The 21368-nt window shown below is 35.5% G+C and overlaps 2 protein-coding genes and 1 long non-coding RNA gene across 3 annotated transcripts in view; 1 reads left to right on the forward strand and 2 right to left on the reverse strand.

The window, feature by feature from the left end:
* The window catches only part of LOC127872819 (uncharacterized), a 16237-nt gene extending 15568 nt beyond the window's left edge, over positions 1-669 (forward strand). The window contains exon 18 of the mRNA XM_052416235.1: positions 1-669. This exon is cut by the window's left edge and continues 263 nt beyond it. The gene's annotated coding sequence lies outside the window, so the exon portion shown is untranslated.
* A 5227-nt stretch (positions 670-5896) lies between these two features.
* Positions 5897-6518, reverse strand: LOC127872839 (uncharacterized). The gene is made up of 2 exons (XR_008045802.1): positions 6365-6518; positions 5897-6067 (listed from the first exon to the last, which is right to left on the reverse strand). It is a non-coding gene; the product is annotated as an uncharacterized LOC127872839 (long non-coding RNA).
* A 174-nt stretch (positions 6519-6692) lies between these two features.
* Positions 6693-21368, reverse strand: part of LOC127872822 (poly [ADP-ribose] polymerase 1-like) — an 83320-nt gene continuing 68644 nt past the window's right edge. Inside the window, exons 19-25 of the mRNA XM_052416238.1 lie at positions 20621-20704; positions 19830-19991; positions 15312-15494; positions 13246-13398; positions 12150-12277; positions 10891-10952; positions 6693-9896 (exon numbers count right to left, since the gene is read on the reverse strand). Of these exons, the coding sequence (XP_052272198.1) occupies positions 9706-9896; positions 10891-10952; positions 12150-12277; positions 13246-13398; positions 15312-15494; positions 19830-19991; positions 20621-20704 (963 nt within the window). The 3' untranslated portion in view covers positions 6693-9705. The remainder of the gene's footprint in view (positions 9897-10890; positions 10953-12149; positions 12278-13245; positions 13399-15311; positions 15495-19829; positions 19992-20620; positions 20705-21368) is intronic.

Here is a 21368-nt window from a genome sequence, read left to right on the forward strand (position 1 = left end):
ATTTGAAGTTAAGTTTTAAACATAAAGACACAATGATGTTTCGATTCATTTTTGTTAGAGTGTTTCAATAAAAACATTTTTGTATAATAGAAGTTTAGTTTTATCGGTTGTGGATGTCTTGTATTTAAAGCTTTGATACAGGAAAACAATATTTTGGAGACTTAGATCATTAAATCAGAAGCATATTTTCCATCTTTGATTCATGTTTGTTTATGTATTTTAAATATATATTCGGAAACTTGATACTTTATAGAATGCATGTTAATCTATGTTCTCTGCAAGGAATTCGTCTAAATAATTGTTTTGTCTTTAAAATGCAGCTATACGAGAGTGCGCTTAAGTTGTGTTCAATTATTGATTTATTATTACTCAATATGTTTGCTGCTTCGCTACTTTATCGACTTGCTAATAGGCTGTACCGTTGATAACAATTAACAACCATTAGGATTGTGTCTTAACAATAGACTGATGAATTTAGGGCGACTCTTAAAGAAAATGCATTAGCCAGTTTTCCCAGAAGCCGACTCAAATACAATCATGAGAATATTTTGATTGATTTATAAGTATGTCATTTAAAGCAATTACACATTTAACTGTGCTAACTTTTATGTTGTCAATACGCGTTGGAGTGAATTGTTGAATGTCTCATGAGCATTTTTGTGACTTTATGTAATCAAAGCTTTTGTTTCTTCGCTTTTGATCTAGAATATAGTGGTAGATAAAAGCATAGCGTTGTTCTCTTTTATTCCATTACCATTTTTTTCGCATCGTTGATTTCAGTGTCTGCGTTTTTGCTGAAATAATTACTGGAGCTTAAAAAGAACATTTAAAAAATTTGTTTGTTTAACCATTTAATGCTGCGTCATAAATTTCTTGTAATAATAGTTAATATCAATGAACAAATCATACCATTTGGTCGTATATTACTGTTTACAATTTTAGATAATTGTTTCCGTTGTAGACAGACAGACAGACAAACAGAATAGTTTATTAACGTCTCACTTTTATACCTAAAACACAGTACAGAAGTACAAAATCATTATATATAGGTATGTACAAAACCACTCTAAAAGCTTTACAAGAGAAAATAGTTCTAAAAATATGTTTATTATGAAAACGTTCACATCTGTTAGATATATATATAAGATCCTTAAAGGAATTATATTTAAAATGATTAAACTTCTTTTAATAAATCAAAATATATTAATACACATATAAAATAAAAGACAATGCAATTTGTACATTGTAAACAGTTTTGTAGTTTTGAATCACAAGTTAAATAACTTTTTGATACGTAATTGTTATATGCATACATTAAAAGGTTCATATATACATGTGGTTGCGTCGCTTCATTAAAATGTCAGGACAGGCTCTGGAACTGGGTTTAATGATGCAGTCATCTGACAGCATGAAGTTCATTGTCCCTCTTGGATTAAATGCGTTGAAATTTGTATTAATCACGGAGTGTATATTGATAGGAGATGAATCGAGTTTTTGACCCTTACTGTAGTAAATTCATTCTTATGCAAAAACTATTCATCCGATTTTATTGGTTTATACGTTATCGTGTTGCTTATCCTCTTTCAAAAAAATATAACTTTTAGTATATTCCCGTTGTTATTAATGGATTTATAGCGAGTTAAACACAAGAAATACACATTTTATGTTTTACCACCGCGCGTTTTAACGTGTTGTGGCTATCGATCTTTTACAATTAGCGTACAGCGAAGCGCCGAGGTTATACATTTTGAAGTTTAAAAATATAATAATATGGCAAAGAAAATTCAATGGCCGGTTTCTAAACAAAAGCATAATCGCCAAGACCGTAGCATCAGTTCAGTGCGTTAGGAACGCGCGCTACTTTTTTCCGCCTTCATTCCTTAATTACTTTCGTTTTTAAACAATTTTTTTCTATCGTATACAGAATTCTATTTTCCTAAGCAAGATGTTATTTTTATAACTGAACTCCAAATACAAACGCTACAAATCGGTATAAAGTACGAACATGTCAACCGTAAATCTAGATTCTAAAACTCCAAAACGGTATGATATTTGCAAAAGTTAAAGTTATAACTCGCCGGGCTGCCGAAATCAGAAGAAAAACTTAACATATGTTTATATATCTGAAAACTACGTTACGTAAGCTTTCTAATGATATATAATTGTCAAAATCGGCCTAGAAATGAAACTATAATTTAACAAAATACGTGAGTGGGTACATCAAATGTATAACCTCGGCGCTTCGATAAAAGATCGATAGTTACGACACGATCACGTGACTTAGACACAACAAGATATTTGGCGTAACGGTCCCGTTTCTTATCCGTTTAATCTAGAGTCCGTGTATAAATCAAACAAGAAATATCTTTAAAAAAAGATATACGGCGTTGATTGTGGTCGATGTTTATGAACGATCAAAAGTTATCTCTATGAGATAAAAAGTAGAGGATGCCTTTTTTCTGCGCAGTTGTTAGCTACATCATAAGCAAATCAATTACGGGGTGTTGCGCCAGATTTCGTGGCTTATTTTGCTTTATGTGATATTATTACTCAGATATCTATATTTACAGAATAGAAAAACACAAGAAACATGAAAATAAACGAGTGCATATAGGTCAGCCGGCAATACTCGAATCTTATTTAATTGCATAATTATAGTATAGCGAATTATTGTGGTCATGCTTAATAAACTGATCTAAATGGATAAATATTTCTAATTAATTTTATCAAAATTGGTCCTTATCATGCAAATTTTGAAACCATATTAAAAATCGATGATTGACATACCACAATAATGTCGCCGAATATCTTTATTTAGTATCTTTCTGATCAAAACAGACTTCAAGTGCACAAAGTTTACGAGACGGCGTTTATATAAAGATTTCTGCAACTGACCGCAAACTGACCTTGATACCTTGCGGATTGGAATGCAATGCATTACAGTCACTACGTTATTGTCAGTAAGACACAATGATCGCAACCCCTTTTGCGAACTCCGGTGATGAACTGTATATAAACTCTGACTTTCACAAAATGACCGCGTGTTGACCCGAAACCTCGCGGGTTGAAATGCAATGCAAGTAAGTACTAAATATGACAACATAGCCTTTAGTTAAACGCTTTTGCGCTGGTAATTCTCTGAAAATAAAAGGTGAACGCACAAACTGTATTTATGTCGAAAATTGATTGTAAAACTGTTCTATCTATTGGGCCTTTTTATTAGAGATAAAATTGTTTCATGCAGTACAACAGTGTAACAAAGACGCGGATATGTTTCCAATGTTCTGGTGTTATACTCAAATCAGCCAATGGAATAAATGAAGTGTATTCATTCGTACCTAGCCGCGGGAAATTTTATTTGAGTATTATTGGACACTTACAAAGGTCAAGTCAGGGTGAAAAGCTGGCTTATTCAGCTTACGCCGAAAAAGCAAACTCAGTTAGAGTGGCTCTTATAATCGCCTATAGTGAACACACCATTAACCCTTTGCATGCTGGGAAATTTGTCGTTTGCTAAAATGTCGTCTGCTGAATTTCTAAAATTAGCATTTTCTTCATTTTTTTTCAAAGAATACTATAAGAATAGCAAACAGTTTGGATCCTGATGAGACGCCACGTTCTGTGGCGTCTCATCTGGATCCAAACTGTTTGCAAAGGCCTTCAAAATCCGGTTCCAGCGCTCAAAGGGTTAAGGCATGCTGTTCACCTGCGACACACGTCTTACAGATAAAACGATATCGTTTATTTTCCGGTTCACCTTCATAACGTCCTCTTTCTATACGAAGAGGTGCAACACCACAACGGAACTTTGCCAAGCCACCACGTTTTTCTCGTTTAATCGTGTTACACTTGACGTATGGTTCTACAGTGAACTCTGGCTTAAACTGCCTATATTTCCAAAGTTTATGACCCCCATTTGCGTGTATTTGACCATGTTCTCTATTAACGATCGGCTTGGATCTAACGCAGTTTTGTTTGTAACAAGTTTATTGTTTTCCTCAGCCCAGGTTGTCAATTTTTGTTCAGAACAGCGCAGTAGGCTTTATTCACGATTTCGACATTGTTAAATCACGCGTAACGAGACTGCCGAGATAACGCGAGATCAAGGGTTCGGGGGGGTTCTGACAGTATTCGCTCTACAGTAGACACCTTACTTATCCGATATTTTGACTTTATAAATAGAATAAAAGCGATAAATTGCCGATTTATTACTATTAAAAACAATCATTATTTTTATTATAACGTTCAACGACCATCTGCTCATTAATAGTTCAGTATCATTGTAATTAACGGCTCCGTAATTAACTACCGGTACTGACAAAAATAACAAGATCATACCTTACTCATGTTTCTGTACTGTGCGCTGAAATGTCAGAAATTAAAACAACCCCAGACTATTATAATTTTTGAGTGCAAGTTAATTTAAACCCACCCACTAATTAAAAATAAACATTTTTATTATATTAGCTCATTTTTCTAAATTTTCAGAAATAAAAACCAATTGGTATTTGCACATTTCAGTAAACACAAGACTACTTTATTGTTAAATTTGTAAATTGTATAATAATCTATATATTTTTATTACTTCTGGTGCAAGCACAACTTGTTGTGCTTTTAAAATACATAAAAATCTATTGTTGACAACTATAATATTATTTTAGATCATAATTAAGCAAAAGTAAGTCCCCAATTCCAAGCTTGCCCCGGCCAGTTAAACCGGTAGAGTGCTGATCTCTGACTCACTCATGGGTTGGTAAGTTTAAGCCTCAACTCGGGTTCATCTCTTAGAAAAAATTACACTTTAGGCTACCCTGTCTGTAACCAAAATTGCAGTTGAGGGTCACCGGCATACATGAATCAAATACATTGTAACTATGTGCTTATGTTAACATTTCCTGAAGATTCAACCACTGAGCAGGATTACTAAGTTAAACCCATTTTATTAATGAAAAACTTTAAATATACTATCAGATGTATTCAAGAAGACAAACCAACTGGTACCTACTAGTACTATCATAAGGAACATCATCCATTAACCATTTAACCATCTATACTTCCAGGTCTTTTGGCTCTGCTACACCAACAGGAATAAGCGTTCGGTTAATGTTTTCTGTGTTAATCATAGGGATTACAATTTATAATATTTCATCCCAACAACAAAATCTTTACAATGATAGTATTCATTTTACAGTCCGGTTTTACTTCTATTAGGTTAAAAACTAAATAGTGAATCAGTTTTTGAGATGAGCTTGTACCAAACACACACACAAGCTCCTGCACATACACACACTTTAATGAGCAAATATTTGAACTGTCACAGTTATTACTTGTTGGAATGTCTCAGACTAACCAGCATATACAAGCAGTCTTCACTTTAGCATTTTTGAACAACTAACTGCAGCCTGAATCTTTATGCTTTAATAGAACAGATTAAAATACCCACTAGCCCGACAATATGAATCTGGAAACTTTAATAGCCCAAATTTAATACATATCACTAGCCCCGGGCTGTCGGGCTAGGGGTTAGCGTCAAGACTGTAAAAGCAATAACAATTCTTCAAACATTGATACTTGTCTTCTTTTGAACAAATCTGCCATGACTGGTAGTTAATTGGGATAGCTTAACACGCAACCAATTAAGGATGACTGTGATGCAGGTGAACGTTTCACCCATATAGATATTAAGCCAATGGACATTTGACCAGGGACACTTATTTTAATTCAAAGTAAATGTTTTCTTAGCAGTGTTAATAGTCATGTCAACACATCACATGTTATGTTAAATGATTGCATGACAACATTGGATGTGAAGCAACTTTAACCACCATCCATTTTATTATATTTCTGAATGTGTAGGATATTTTTTAATGAAGGGTATGAAGTAGACACACATCTGAAGTATCTTTATTTTATTTTTTCAAAGAACATAGTTATGTAATTGTGGTGATGTATAATAATTATTGCAAGAGTTAATAAAATTCCAGGTGAAGAAATCTTGAGCTTCATGCAGCATTAGATACTCAGTACAGTATCCCAGTTTCTGTTGACACTGTGAAGTGTGATATTCCTGAAAAAAAGTTTCTAGAAGTTATAACAATAAACCATTCAATAACATTTAAATACAGCAAAGTTATCTGTTTTAAAATAATTGTTCTTTTTAAAGAAAAGAAATTTACCAAATGCCATCAAACTTCTAATTTGCCCAAACTTAACAAATAAGATATTTTTCCATACCCCACCCGCTTTAGCATGTTTCGTTTTTAACTATTTTAAACACAATAAAAGCGAAATAAAGCATAAACATGAACGACAATTATATCAAAGATACTTAGCTAATTAAAAAAAATACAAAAAAATATCATACCATATAAGTTATATCTGCAAATTATTGGGAAATTATGATTGCTTCAACATAGAACTGTATGCAGACGCACTGCAGTAGATTATCGAGTACCCCCCCCGACCTCACTAAATCCACTCAGAGTTGTCTCCCTTAAAATAATGTCGAAAAGGTCAATAGACGGCTGACCGTAACTGTAATGCCTCTGTAGTTCATTGGGTCCCGTGCATCGGTTGTTTCATGTTTTAATACAGGTGTTATTATACCGTGTTTAGGTCATGAAAGAGCTTGTCTACCCAAACTTGAAAAGCTTTGCTTCAAGTAAGTCCATGAAAGAACAAGCAAGATAATATTATTACCTTAATTTTAATTGAGATATGCATGCAACAAAATACATGAACAGCACACACGTTCAAAGGTATCATGTGTTCATTTGAGTGTAAAAAACATGCAGTGAGTAAGAAACATTGGGAAAAACAACGATAAGTCAAAACATTTTGTGCGGGAAATAATACTACTAAGTGTACAACCACTTGCGCAATCTTCAACATGCGCACTCTTAAACAAAAATTAATGAACAGCTTTTTCTTGTTGTTAGACTGCTGTAATCATTTTGGTTAAGAAATTTTATACGAGTTGTTTTTCTGTACTTCTATCGACAATTCTGATATCTTATGAATTATTACACCGTGATGGCAATGTAAGACGGATGATCATATTTTAGCTGAACTACGTGAAGCACACTTAAGGAACAAATTTTGTACTAAAAAGAAACAAATTCTAAAGTATACTAATAACAGGTGGATTCTTCGTAATTTTTAATTGTCATATTGATTTTTAAAAATGTTTTGTAAATGCAAAGTCTAAAAGGTTATATCTAAACAACATACTTCAATAAGTATTAACAACAAAAACAAAACATTCATGCATTCAGTTCCTCTGTTATGATAATCAAAACAATCACTTAACAAAATACAGAAAAGCATCCAAAAACGTTGAACAAAACATCACAATCTTCACAATCAAGGAATCAATAAAACAAGAGCTTGTCACAGTAGTGCCAAATCCCCGCCGAAATGTGTTTGCTTGTATGACAACATTTGTTTTAGAGAGTAGAATAATATTTGTAAAAACAAATAGAGGGAGATAATTCATTATGCTCCGGACAAAAATTTACTTCTTAATTAAATAAAGGGAGATCATTCAAACACTAAGGTAGATAGAGTTATGGTTCTTAGTCACTGCACTTCTCCTACTTGCCATCTGTTTATAATTCAAGTTTCAAGTAAATCCCTTCAGTAGATTTAGAGTTATGCTCCGGACAAAAATTTACTTACAAATTATATAAAAGGGGAGATAATTCAAAAACTAAGGCAGATAAGAGTTATTGTTCTTGGTAACTGCACTTCTCCTAGTTGCCATCTGTTTATATTTCAAGTTTCAAGTAAATCCCTTTAGTAGATTTAAAGTTATGCTCCGGACAAAAATTTACTTTAAAGTTATATAAAAGGGGAGATAATTCAAGAACTAAGGTAGATAGAGTTATGGTTCTAAGTCACTGCACTTTTCCTACTTGCCATCTGTTTATATTTCAAGTTTTAGGTATATCCCTTCAGTAGATTTAGAGTTATGCTCCGGACAAAAAATTACTTTTAAATTATATAAAAGGGGAGATAATTCAAAAACTAAGGTAGATAGAGTTGTGAATCTTGGTCACTGCACTTCTCCTAGTTGCCATCTGTTTATATTTCAAGTTTCAAGTAAATCCCTTAAGTATATTTAGAGTAATGCTCCGGTGTTATTATCGGGATGAATCTTCTGACCAAGTTTCATGAAGATCGGACAGTAAATGTGGCCTCTAGAGTGTTAACAAGATTTTCACTATAGCCATATAAGGAAAATTGCCCCGCCCCTTGGAAGCCATGTATTTCAAGCAAACATAATTATTTTTAAACTAATCCAAAATATCATTGAGACCAATCTTCTGACCAAATTTCATGAAGACTGGACAATAAATGTGGCCTCTAGAGTGTTAACAAGGTTTTACTATAGCCATATAAGGAAAAATGCCCCACCCCCTGGTGGCCATGTTTTTTAAGCAACCAAAACAATTTTCGAACTCATCCAAGATATCATTGGGACAAATCTTCAGACCAAGTTTCATGATGATCGGAAAATAAATGTGACCTCTAGAGTGTTAACAAGGTTTTACTATAGCCGTATAAGGAAAAATGCCCCGGCCCCATGGTGGCCATGTTTTTTAACCAACCGGCATCATTTTTGAACTCATCCAAGATATTATTGGGATGAATCTGCTGACCAAGTTTCATAAAGATCAGACTATAAATGTGGCCTCTAGAGTGTTAACAAGATTTTACTATAGCCATATAAGGAAAAATGCCCCGCCCCCTGGCGGCCATGTTTTTCAACCAACCCGAGCGGGCATCATTTTCGAACTCGTCCAAGATATTATTGGGATGAAACGTCTGACCGAGTTTCATTAAGATTGAACAATAAATGTGGCCTCTTGAGTGTTAACAAGATTTTACTATAGCCATATAAGGAAAAATGCCCCGCCCCTTGGCAGCCATGTTTTTCAAGCAAACATTTCCATTTTCAAACTCATCCAAGATATAATTGAGACCAATCTTCTGACAAAATTTCATCAAGATTGGAAATAAATGTGCCCTCTAGAGAGTTAACTAGGCAAATGTTGACGCCGCACAACGGACGACGGACAAAAGGCGATCACGTTGTGCTCAGGTGAGCTAAAAAGTATCAAAATGAAAGCTTACTGTGATCAACAAATGTGGTGTACAAGCATTTCAATGAAGGATGATTTAAACAAAAGTGTGATGTTAAAGATGTATTCAAACAGCTCATTTTTTAAGTTCTCACTCTATGAAACTACCACTACCACAGAACATTTCAGGTAAAATATGTGATATTTTATGATCAAAACAAGCTTCTCCATTCCAACATTCTGAATAAGTATTCGTCTAAATTAGGTGCATGTCAAGGTCCAATGAGGTCAGAGAAAATGGGTGTGTTGGAGGGGATCTAATGTATTATCCATGCAAGAATCAAAGCTCAGTACGAAGTGGTAGTGATGTTACATGAAACATGTTATCTATGGCTTACCTCATACGGATGGGCAGATAACATACTGGCAAATTGCTACATGCCTTTCAGAATTAGTAGATGCCTGGGTGCATAAAATATTCATAGTAAAGTATGCATTAAGTAAGATTAATACTGCAATATCATTTTTTCATTTGGATGACACAAACAAAGTACTGGAGATTTTTCAGTTCCCAAATCACAGATTTTTTTTCAGTCTAGTTCAACCAATCACAGAATGATGTTCACCACTTGAAATTGAAGTTCATCTTGAACAGGTACTGCATGTTGATCTGGGCCACATCATACACGATGAACTCATTGTAGAGGAGGCTGGAGTTGCGGGCGGGCCCCTGCTTACCTTTACCCATGGGGATCTCCACGCCGTCTGGGGTCGTGTAGGACCCAGCGGGGTCAGGCTCCGTCTGGCCAATACCTACCAACCAATCGAGAACAAGAGATGGATTGAAGTAACAATTATGTTAGGAATATATTTTTGATAAGAACTTTGGATTTATGATTCACAAGGATGCTGATTCATGTTTCTGGCTAAATGTCTTAACAACCCCTATATAAAGGCAAATAGATATTCATTTATTTTATTGATAGATTAACAGCAATTAAGCCAAATTTATTTTAATTCTTACAGGATTTGGCAAATATTTTTGCATCTTAAATGAACTTTTACAAGATCATTCTTCATTCTGCATTGTTGATTGTAAAGTTTCACAAACATTCTGTAGTTATTGCATAGCAAGGCGAGTATGCTTCAAGTTTGCAGGAATGTTTAAGAGTATAAACAATAGGTTGGTGAATACGAGGCCATGGACCTTGACAACCTTGACAATGCTACATTTTATGTTTAGTTTATTGCTGTCTTTCAACATGCCTTCACCTATCAAATGTGTTATTTTTAGGTGACCTAATCACATATGTACATCATTTTCGTTGAGCCAAATTGTAATACTTTACATGTAAAAATATGCACACATTACCCACAGCAGACATGGAAGACAGGTACATACAACATTGCATATTAATGCTGATGGACAGTTTTACATTAATAAAGTAAATTTGTATTTCTAACATTATAGCTATATTTCTGGGATCTCAAAAAATACAGGGTGCTGTAAAAAGGGGGAAGAATACTATGAAAAGGTGAAGAGTACAAAGACATGAATAGTCTCACAGCAATACTTAGATTTGCTTAATCACAGAAATATCTTAATAGTACGATTGTGATAACGGTTGAATCATAGACTATTCCCAATGTCCCATACCACTGAAAACCTGCACTTAGACATTACCAAAGATTGTCATTGTTTGTGTGGAAAAGGTCATAAGGGAAGCTTAGGGAAAGTAAACAAAAACAGGGAGCAGCACTCTGCATATTTTGCTCCCGACCTTTCCCTTGCAACGATCTACTGTACCTTTACAGCTGTGCTTCCCTTTAGGCAGTTTATTAATATATTCAGCCTTTGTACACTCATACCTGAAATACAGAGAAAGGAAAACATAATAAGTACCGGTAAGTATGGCCTTCAAACTTTTATGATGTACTATTGAATCATGTCTTTCTATCATTAAATATTTTGGCAGTGCTCTGTGAACAGGGGATTAAATACATACAGGTTAATCAGGGACAAAACTTTTCTCATTTATGATATTTTTCATTTAAAGAAAGTCTCTTCTTAGCAAAAATTCAGTTTAGACGGAAAGCCTCGTCCCCAATTAACCTTGTGCGGACTGCATAAGCTAATCTGTGAGGACACTTTACACACATGTATTAAAACCCCTTTTCTTAGAGCACCGCATATTTATTAAATCATCATAATATTGTTTAGTTGCTAGATCTATTCATTTCATATACAAATGCAATAAAATCAAAATGTTTTCAGAGAAATCTTAAGTTAATGGTAGGAATAATGCTTTTTATTACACTACTATTATGAGCTCGAGAGTTATGTTTGATTGTTAATATGGTTGTTTAACAACAAAAATATTTACAACAAAATCTGTGTTCTTTTTCTGTAAATGTATGCGTATAATTACCAATATGATATGTGATTTATAACCACACTCACATACATCAGAGTCTGTCAATATTGAGTCTACGAGCCTTTAAACAAGACCCTTAATCAATTTTAGTCCAAATTTATTAAATGATATAGATTGTGTCAATCTCCATCTAATGTCAAGTAACTTATGCAACGTTGCTAAAAAATAAACAATCAATTTCGCTATTGAGCATTAATTTTTTAATGCATGTATTCACCTAAATGACATTAAACTTTATGTTTCTTCTAAACATATTGATACGAAAAAATGTGGTCATATGTTATTGTCAGCATGTTGACAATAATATGAGTTTTCAATTCATATTAAGTTATCCAGAATATAGCTTCATGACCCATTAATGTTTCAGGGAACTAGGCCCAGAACACATTAAGTGCTACACTACTAACACTTCAAAATGTTTGTAATAATACAAATGAATTCAATACCTTTCTTTTTAGATTCCAGTTTTAAAGGCAACATTTCAAACCATAATGACCTGACAAGCAGCAAACAACATAAAACCCGAACAGACTGCAAGTTACTCGCTGGCTGTTCTGGTTTTATGCTGGTTGCATTAAGCCTTTTTCACTTCGCTTCTGAGCGGTACAGTGTTGAGCTCTTTGCTACTCACATGTTGCCAAGGGCGACCTCACACAACATCATGAGCCCCCTGGGGTCCTGCTTGGACGTCCGACAGTAGTTGGCGCTCTTTGAGACCATGTCAGCAAAATACACACCTTTGCCAAACATGTAACCAGTCTGAAATATGTGGAGAGCAGATGAGAAATTTTACCGTAAGTTAGTCTTCTAAGTTTTTTCTTATAATCTAATTGTCAACTAAACAGCACGTTACTTTTCTTTTATTATGACACAAATTCTCAGCACATACACAACTTTAGTTCATTATGCCTCAAATGAAGCAAAAAATATCAAGAACACTATGCATAAATTGCCACTTGCATTTGGTTGGAAGAGATTCACTACAGGTCACAATATACTAAATAGTTTCCCTATATAATTCAATATAAAAGCGACAACTTTGAGCGTAAAATAAATGCAACATTTTGCACATAGAGACCCCCATAACCAAACCTTTTCTTAAAGGCCATTCTAATCGGAATTGATTTATGCAATAAAAAAGATAGGCCATGTTCAATCCAAGAAAAAACTTGACATGAATCTAAATCGACTGTTTTTGCAACTTTTTTTCCAGCCATTTCTTAGTGGAATGTAACATTTTTCAGTGCAAGGCTTTACTTAAGTCTCCAAGTTTATCATATTTCACGGATTCGGTCGTGAACACCTATTTATGCCCTACCATTATCTCCGAAAGATAAAACCCGAACAATAGTTTAAAGTGAAAAACATGCCTTCGAGTCAACTTTGATATTTTTTTAAGAGAGTACAGCCCTACATGAAACGATTATTAAGTATATTCTAACCTACACAAACATAAACTTTGTTAGGATTGCAATCCATACATATTTGATTATGCATGGATTATGTTGGAATTTAATGCCTTATGTCTACGGTAAAGTTTTAAAATATTGTTCAACTTGGTGTTTGTTTTTGTTCAAACATAGAGCATGATTGTTCGTTAGGATCTTAAATTCGCTGATCGGTCGACTGACGAAATTTATGAAAATTAATGCCTGACGATTAATAATGGTTTCACAGTAAGTACTGCAGTCTGTAAAAGGCAGTCAGTAGACCTTAAAGAGACTTACCACAGGAGCTTCCGGTGGAGCGATCCTTAGGCCCTGGGAGAGAATGCCGCCAAAGTTTGTCACACGAGACCCGTGCCACAGCAACTTTCTGTTGGGCAGCTCACGGAATGGCTTGTACCTGGAGAACTCACCTTCCCTCTTGATCTTCCAGATCTGTGGGGAAAAAGGGGTTATATAAATGTGCACATGTTGTCCCAGATTAGCCAGTGCTGTCCCCTCAATCAAGAGCAACACTTTCCGCTTTATCTTCCAAATCTGTGCAAGGAAGGAACTGTTAGTTTAAATATGAGTCTCACTTTGGGAAAACGGGGGTTAAATGCATGTGTGTAAAGTGTCGTCCCTGATTAGCCTGTGCAGTCTGCATAGGCTAATCAGGGATGACACTTTCCGCTTATATGGCCTTTTTTGCTTTAATGAAGACTTCTTAGTGAAAATCCACTTAAGGCAGAATGTATGGTCCCTTATTACTAGAAGCCTGTGTCATTTGCACAGGCTAATCTAGGACAACACTTTACACACATACATTAAGATCAATGTTCTCAGAACGAAGCTCATACCTATCTATGTAAATAGAGTTAAGGAACGTATTGCCACAAGTCCTAGACTTAGGAAACTTTGACATTTTTTCACATGGTTAATTTCCTTATAAAACAGATTGCAAAAAATACTGTTACAACTAGAGCTTTGTCACAGACGTGACGTATACCCCCACTGGCTGCATTGACACAGACTATTTTGCATGCTTTCTTCACAAAAAAAGAGAATCTTATTTATGGCGATTTTTCAGAATTATTATACCATTATTATTTATGGCCGTTTTGACCTTTGCACTCTGGAATTCTTTCGCATGACATGCCGTCCAATGATTGTGAACAAAATTAATGTACGGAGTCATTTTAAAATCTCACAATGAATGAAATAGTTATGGCCCGGACAAGCTCATTTAAGGCCATTTTTCACTTTTGAACTCCAAGTGTGACCTTGACCTTTGAGATATTGGCGAAACTCTTTCGCATGACACATGGTCCGATGATTGTGAACAAATGTACCAAGTAATTTTAAAATCTCACAATGAATGACATAGTTATGGCCCGGACAAGATCATTTATGGCCATTTTTTACCTTTGAACTCAAAGTGTGACCTTAACCTTGGAGATTTCGACGTAATTCTTTGGCGTGACACACCTGCCAATGATGGTGAACAAATGTGCCAAATGATTTTAAAATCTCACAATGAACAACATAGTGATGGCCCAGACAAGCTAATTTATGGCCATTTTTGACCTTTGAACTTAAAGTGTGACCTTAACCTTGGAGATATCGACATAATTCTTTCACGCCACACACTGGCCAATGATGGTGAACAAATGTGCCAAATGATTTTAAAAGCACGCAATGAACAACATAGTTATGGCGCAGACAAGCTAATTTATGGCCATTTTTGACCTTTGAACTTAAAGTGAGACCTTAACCTTGGAGATATTGACGTAATTCTTTCGCATGACACATCATCCAAAATGATGGTGAACAAATGTGCCAAATTATTTTAAAATCTCATAGTGAACGACATAGTTATTGCCCGGACAAGCTCATTTTTGATCATTGAACTCAAAGTGTGACCTTGACCTTGGAGACATGGACATAATTCTTTCGATATATTACCAATGGTAATGGGGGGTATAATAATGTTCACAGAACATAGGTACCTTATATTTTTCTGGCTCATACTAGAACATTTTTTTTTTCAACAAAACATTCTTTTCTTCCTTTTGTGCTGAACCCCATTTCATACCAAACACATACCAAAAGAGAATTTCACATAACAACATATCACGTATCACAAAAGCTACCCTCGAGCACAAAACAGTACCATCTGCTCCATAACAGATAACCCTAACAACTAACTTGACTTTTTTAAAAACTAACTAACTTTACTGAGCGCCTATGAACATGTCTAAATGGCTACTAAATTTTCTGTGAATAATTAAGGAGATTTCTTTTCCACAGATACAAAAATGGCTACACATTCCAAGTCCTGAGCACAATTTCTCGCTAACACAGCATACCTCCTCCACCTCCAGTGCGTACATGTTGTGTGTGGCTGCGTGTGTGTTCTGCACATAGTCCACAAGCCTCTTGTACTCCTCGCAGCCTCTCTCCACCTCCACTATCTCTGTTTTCAGTTTCTTGTAGTGGGCGTCAACAGGGTCCTCGCCCTCGTCTCCTCCCTTCAACATGCTGTACGCCACCTAAAAACCATGGTAACGACTAAATTTTAATTTGTAAAAGGTATCTGGTCCAAAATATATCTTAAAATAGTTTTGATATAACATCTCTATTGGTTCTTAAATCTCTTATATAATTCTTAAGATAAAAATTGCACAAACATTATTTTCAGTGATTATTTAAGACCATCCTTTAAAGTTTAGGGAAAACTGATATTAATGCATGTGTGTTAAGTGTCGTCAATGATTAGCTGGGGCAGTCTGCACAGGCTTATCATGGACAAAACTTTCCGCGTTTATGGTATTTTCTGTTAAAGGAAGTCTCTTCATGTTGAATATCCAGTTTAGGGGGAAATAGCCTGCATGAATTGCACAGGCTAATCTGGAACTAGACTTTACACACATCCATTAAGCCCAGTTTTCCATAGAATAAGGCTCAAATACATGTCAATATATAGCCTTAAACCAGTTCACAGTCTAGCTTATTTGTTGAGAAAAAGAGATGTCAAGAGGACAGGTTTAAAAAACAAAAAACAAGATGTGTTTGTGAAACACTATGTCCCCCTATATATTTGACCTTTGACCTTGATGGATGACCTTGACCTTTCACGCCTCAAAATGTGCAGCTTCATGAGATACACATGCATGCCAAATATCAAGTTGCTATTGTTATTCTGTATAACAAAGAAAACAAAGAGTTAATTCAAAATTTCTACTTTTACTTTCAATTTCAGTTTCATTATTATTTCAAATATAACAGGGTTTTTTCTGCACTGTCTGCGCCTCCGGACAACAGAGGCATTCCCAAAGCATACGGACCCGTTCCCAATCAAATTTTGATTACATATTTCCCAATTCCAAAAAAAAAAATTCTTTCAAAATCATAAAAATTAAACATAATTTATATCGAAAGAGTGACTTCCCTTCATCCGCAACGTAATTAAGCCTTTAGCGACTCAGATTTTAGCAGGTGTATTTGCCGGATGCATCTGCCAACATTGACAGAGATAAGGTTCGAACTGTTCCGCATTATAACAAGTATATAGAGCCGCACAATACACATTCTAGTCCAAATCTGTAGACGCTTATTTTCAATCATGGCTTCGCACACTAGTAAATATTACATTAAAAACACACGAAAAATAGACGCTAAAGGATGTGTAACTATATCATCGATGTTTTCGAAACGCTCAGAATCTTCCGAAATTACTGCCGCGAGTAACCCTGAACAGACAGGCTCGGACGATACGCAGCAAAATGTAACAGCAACAGAAGAAATGCCAGGGCCGTCAATCACAAAATCGGCAACTGAATGCTCAGAGCCTTGTAAGAAAGTTGTAGTTCGATCATCATTTAATACATTAAAGTATTAAATGAAATACCCATGGCTCTTTTTTAGCTCGGCCAAAAAATGTCGTTTGTGTTTGGGCAGTGTTTGTTTTGCATGTGTTTATATAAAGAAAATTGTTAAACCACAGACTTATTTAAGCATGATTAATTCATTTTTTTTCCAAAATAAGCACACGAAACAAAAATTCCAAGAATGGGCAATTTTGTCGATAAAAATTCCCAATTTGGTCAGACTCCTTTTCCCAAAGTAGGCAGAAAAACCCCTGAACAAAACGTATATCCATAAATAGCATGTGCAATCAACAATAAAATATTCGTATCTGCATCTTATTCTGTAGTTAGTTTAATATTATAATATGTTTCTTGTTTAATAATAATGTTAAATAATTTATCTTGACCGGATGTTAACTTTTCAAATCAATATTCCAAACTGAAACTTGTTTATTTTAGAAACAGCTATTTATAGTTTTTCGGCCATGACGTCAATGACACGTGACGACCGTTAAAGTAAAAATATCTACCAATGAACATTAAATGAAATGGCGGATTTAATGAATGAATGAGATGCAAGCGTTAACACTAATATTATACAAATACAATGACAAAAACGTAAGTTAAGCAATAGACATCGGTTGAAATATATAAATATGATGTTTATGCATATTGTGAATAACAAGTTATTTTAATAATACGCATTTTAATTTAATAATGAGCGTTTGTTTACGTTACGCTTTGTATAACAGAATGGGTGGGGTAACGGCCTAGCACTATCTTCAATATTGCAAAACTGTATATTAAATGAACCATTTTGACCCATATATTTGACCTTTGACCCTGAAGGATGATCTTGACCTTGAACTTTTACCCTTCAAAATGTGCAGCTCCATGAGATACACATGCATGCCAAATATGAAGTCTTCAATATTGCAGAAGTTATGGCAAATGTTAAAGTTTGATGCAAACAAACTAACAAACAAACCAAAAGACAGGGCAAAAACAATATGTTTTTTAATTTTATTTGTATTTGTCGCAAAATAGGGTCGGTCGCTCCCGTAAAACATATAAAAAACAAGGGCTGTTTGTAAAACATGCATGCCCCCCATATGGGCTGTCCGTTGTAGTGGCAGCCATTGTGTGAATACGTTTTTTGTCACTGTGACCTTGACCTTTGAACTAGTGACCTGAAAATCAATAAGGGTCATCTGCGAGTCATGATCAATGTTCCTATGAAGTGTCATGATCCTAGGCAAAAGCGTTCTTGAGTTATCATCCGAAAATCATTTTACTATTTCGGGTCACCGTGACCGTGACCTTTGACCTTGTGACCTGAAAATCAATAGGGGTCATCTGCAAGTCATGATCAATCTACCCATGAAGTTTCATGATCCTAGGCGTATGCATTCTTGAGTTATCATCCGAAAACCATTTTACTATTTCAGGTCACCGTGACCTTGACCTTTGACCTAGTGACCTCAAAATCAATAGGGGTCATCTGCGAGTCATGATCAATCTACCCATGAAGTCTCATGATCCTAGGCGTATGCATTCTTGAGTTATCATCCGGAAACCATTTTACTATTTCAGGTCACCGTGACCTTGACCTTTGACCTAGTGACCTCAAAATCAATAGGGGTCATCTGCGAGTCATGATCAATCTAACCATGAAGTTTCATGATTCTAGGCGTATGCATTCTTGAGTTATCATCCGGAAACCATTTTACTATTTCGGGTCACCGTGACCTTGACCTTTGACCTAGTGACCTCAAAATCATTAGGGGTCATCTGCGAGTCATGATCAATCTACCCATGAAGTTTCATGATCCTAGGCATATGCATTCTTGAGTTATCATCCGGAAACCATTTTACTATTTCGGGTCACCGTGACCTTGACCTTTGACCTAGTGACCTCAAAATCAATAGGGGTCATCTGCGAGTCATGATCAATCTACCTATGATCCTAGGCGTATGCGTTCTTGAGTTATCATCCGGAAACCACCTGGTGGACGGACCGACCGACCAACAGACCGACATGTGCAAAGCAATATACCCCCTCTTCTTCGAAGGGGGGCATAAAAAATGCTGGCCCAACAAACAAACCAAAAGACAGGGCAAAAACAATATGTCCCCCACTACAGTGGTGGGGGACATGAAAAATACTTCAATCAATTCACAGTGCAGAAGCCATGTAGAGAATTGTCTGAGGACTAAATGCTATAATTGTGTTTGTCAAGAGTTTCAGACATTTTTTCATCAAATAGTTTGAAGCCAATCAAGAAAACGAGAGTTATATATTGCTTTTACAGTATATGGTTTTTATCTAAATGACATAAAATAAACTCATTCTAGACATCCTGAGAAACTTGCTTACACAAAGAAAAGTAGGAATTCTAAGAAAAACAATTTGTCTTATTGGTTTGATAAATGTTTTCAACTGGTTTTGCTTTCTTTATTTTGTGTATTTGCCTATTTTGAGAAATGGTTAATCCAATCTGAAATGACATCTATGTTAATGTACCATGAATTTGAAGATCGCACATGCACATCAGGAATAACACTTGTCGCTTTTGTTTAAAGGAGGTCTTCAAAAAAAATCCAATGTGAGCAGACAATGTTGACCCTGATAAGCATGTACAGACTGCGCAGGCTAATCTGAGATGACACTTCACGTACATGCATTAAGCACAGTTTTCCTAGAACGGAGAGACATGTCAATATTAACCCATTAAGCGCTGGAACTGAATTTTGAAGGCCTTTGCAAACAGTTTGGATCCAGATGAGACGCCACACAACGTGGCGTCTCATCAGGATCCAAACTGTTTGCTATTCTGATAGTATTCTTTGAATTTTTTTTTGAAGAAAATGCTAATTTTAGACATTCAGCAGACAACATTTTAGCAGACGACAAATTACCCAGCATGCAAAGGGTTAAAACCATGCTATCATCATGACATGAACCATATCATGATTCAAATGTTCCCGTTTAAAAACAAAAATCCCTTCCCCACCCACTTCAATCTCCAGCAGATTGTCGAGCATCTCAGTCTTGTTCTTGATGATCTCAGCCGTGTCCAGCATCGGGGGCTTCTTCATGCCGAAGTCATGCGGGATCAGCGTGTAGAACCGGTTGCTTGCGTCCAGGATCTGGGTCGCTGAGCCAGTCTCCTCAACCAGCTGCAAACAAGATTGCAAAGTTACTACTTGTGGGACCTGAATCAGAACTTGAGATCACCTTTTTTACATCACTTGACAATTAAGTTGAAATAAAGAGGTAAAAGGCACTTGAAAGGACTTAATTAGGAATTTGAGGTAACGTATTCATGGTTCATTTATACAAACAAGTTTAAATAACAGTCAAATCTTCTGAAAGCACTTAAATAAGAACTTACGCCTCCTACATTTTTACCAATAGATAATATGTGCTAAAGTAAGAGACGAAGCATTTAGCTTGATGAACTTCTCATTTCAATTTATGTTACATGCTTTTTTGTGTGTTTTTCAACATTTCTGATTTTCAAAATTACTTCAGTCATAAAACACTAGTCAGTAAAGCTAATCATGTTTATCATAGTAAACTAGTTCAACAGTGCTTAAATGACAGGTATGAGCCTGAGGAGACCCAACCATACAAAATCTGATATAGAAGTTGTTTGGCCAGTTGGGTTTCGAAACCATGACCCTTAAACGTGCAGAACAACGATCTACAAACTGAGCTAGCTGGCATGGCTAGATAATGTGGTCTAGGTAATGATAAAATGTATGTCTTAATTCTTGTTTCATTCATTTGATAAAAATGTTTCTACCTTCTGTGCTTCTGTCAATACCCCATATGCTGACTGAATCTGCTTCTTCGAAAGTTTCCCCAATGGCATCTTCTTCAAATCAATCTGCAATCCAATAATATAAAATAACAAACTATTTATAAAAGCATGTTTGTAGTAATTTCATCCTAATAAGCAATAACATAAACAAGAGCATCGCATAACGGGTGCCACGCTCGGCTACCAGTGCAGTTTTGAATAAATGAAAGCTTGTCAGAATTTTTTTTTTTGAGGTCACAGTGACCTTGACGGTTGACCTAGTGACCCCATAATGGGTGTATTGTCAAGGTGCATTTACATATGAAGTTTCAAAGTTGTAGGTGGAAGCACTTTGATTTTAGAGCCAATGTTAAGGTTTTAGCACGACGTGGACGGCGGACAGGAAACGCCGAGCAAAAAATCAGGTCTTTTTATTTGTTTATGGTTTTTTCTGCTGTTTTCAGCAGCAGTTCAGTCTTTTCAAATTACAGTGTCCTGGAATAGCTGGTGTATCAGTTATAAGTGCACATACCTCTGACATTAGATGGGGGAAAATGGCCCAAGAAGGGATTTCTTGCCCAATCCTCACACAAGCCATGTGTCAAGGATTGAACCTGCAATACTTTACTTTGTTGTTCAGCGCTCTATCCACTGAGCCAGCCTGCTCAATAAAGCTATCTTGGCAAAAATGCTAATTTAGGCAAAAATGCTAATTTAAAAAAAACACTGCTTTTCACTTTAACAACAAGGG

This window comes from Dreissena polymorpha, chromosome 3 (genome assembly GCF_020536995.1).
Source record: "Dreissena polymorpha isolate Duluth1 chromosome 3, UMN_Dpol_1.0, whole genome shotgun sequence".
NCBI lineage: Eukaryota > Metazoa > Mollusca > Bivalvia > Myida > Dreissenidae > Dreissena > Dreissena polymorpha.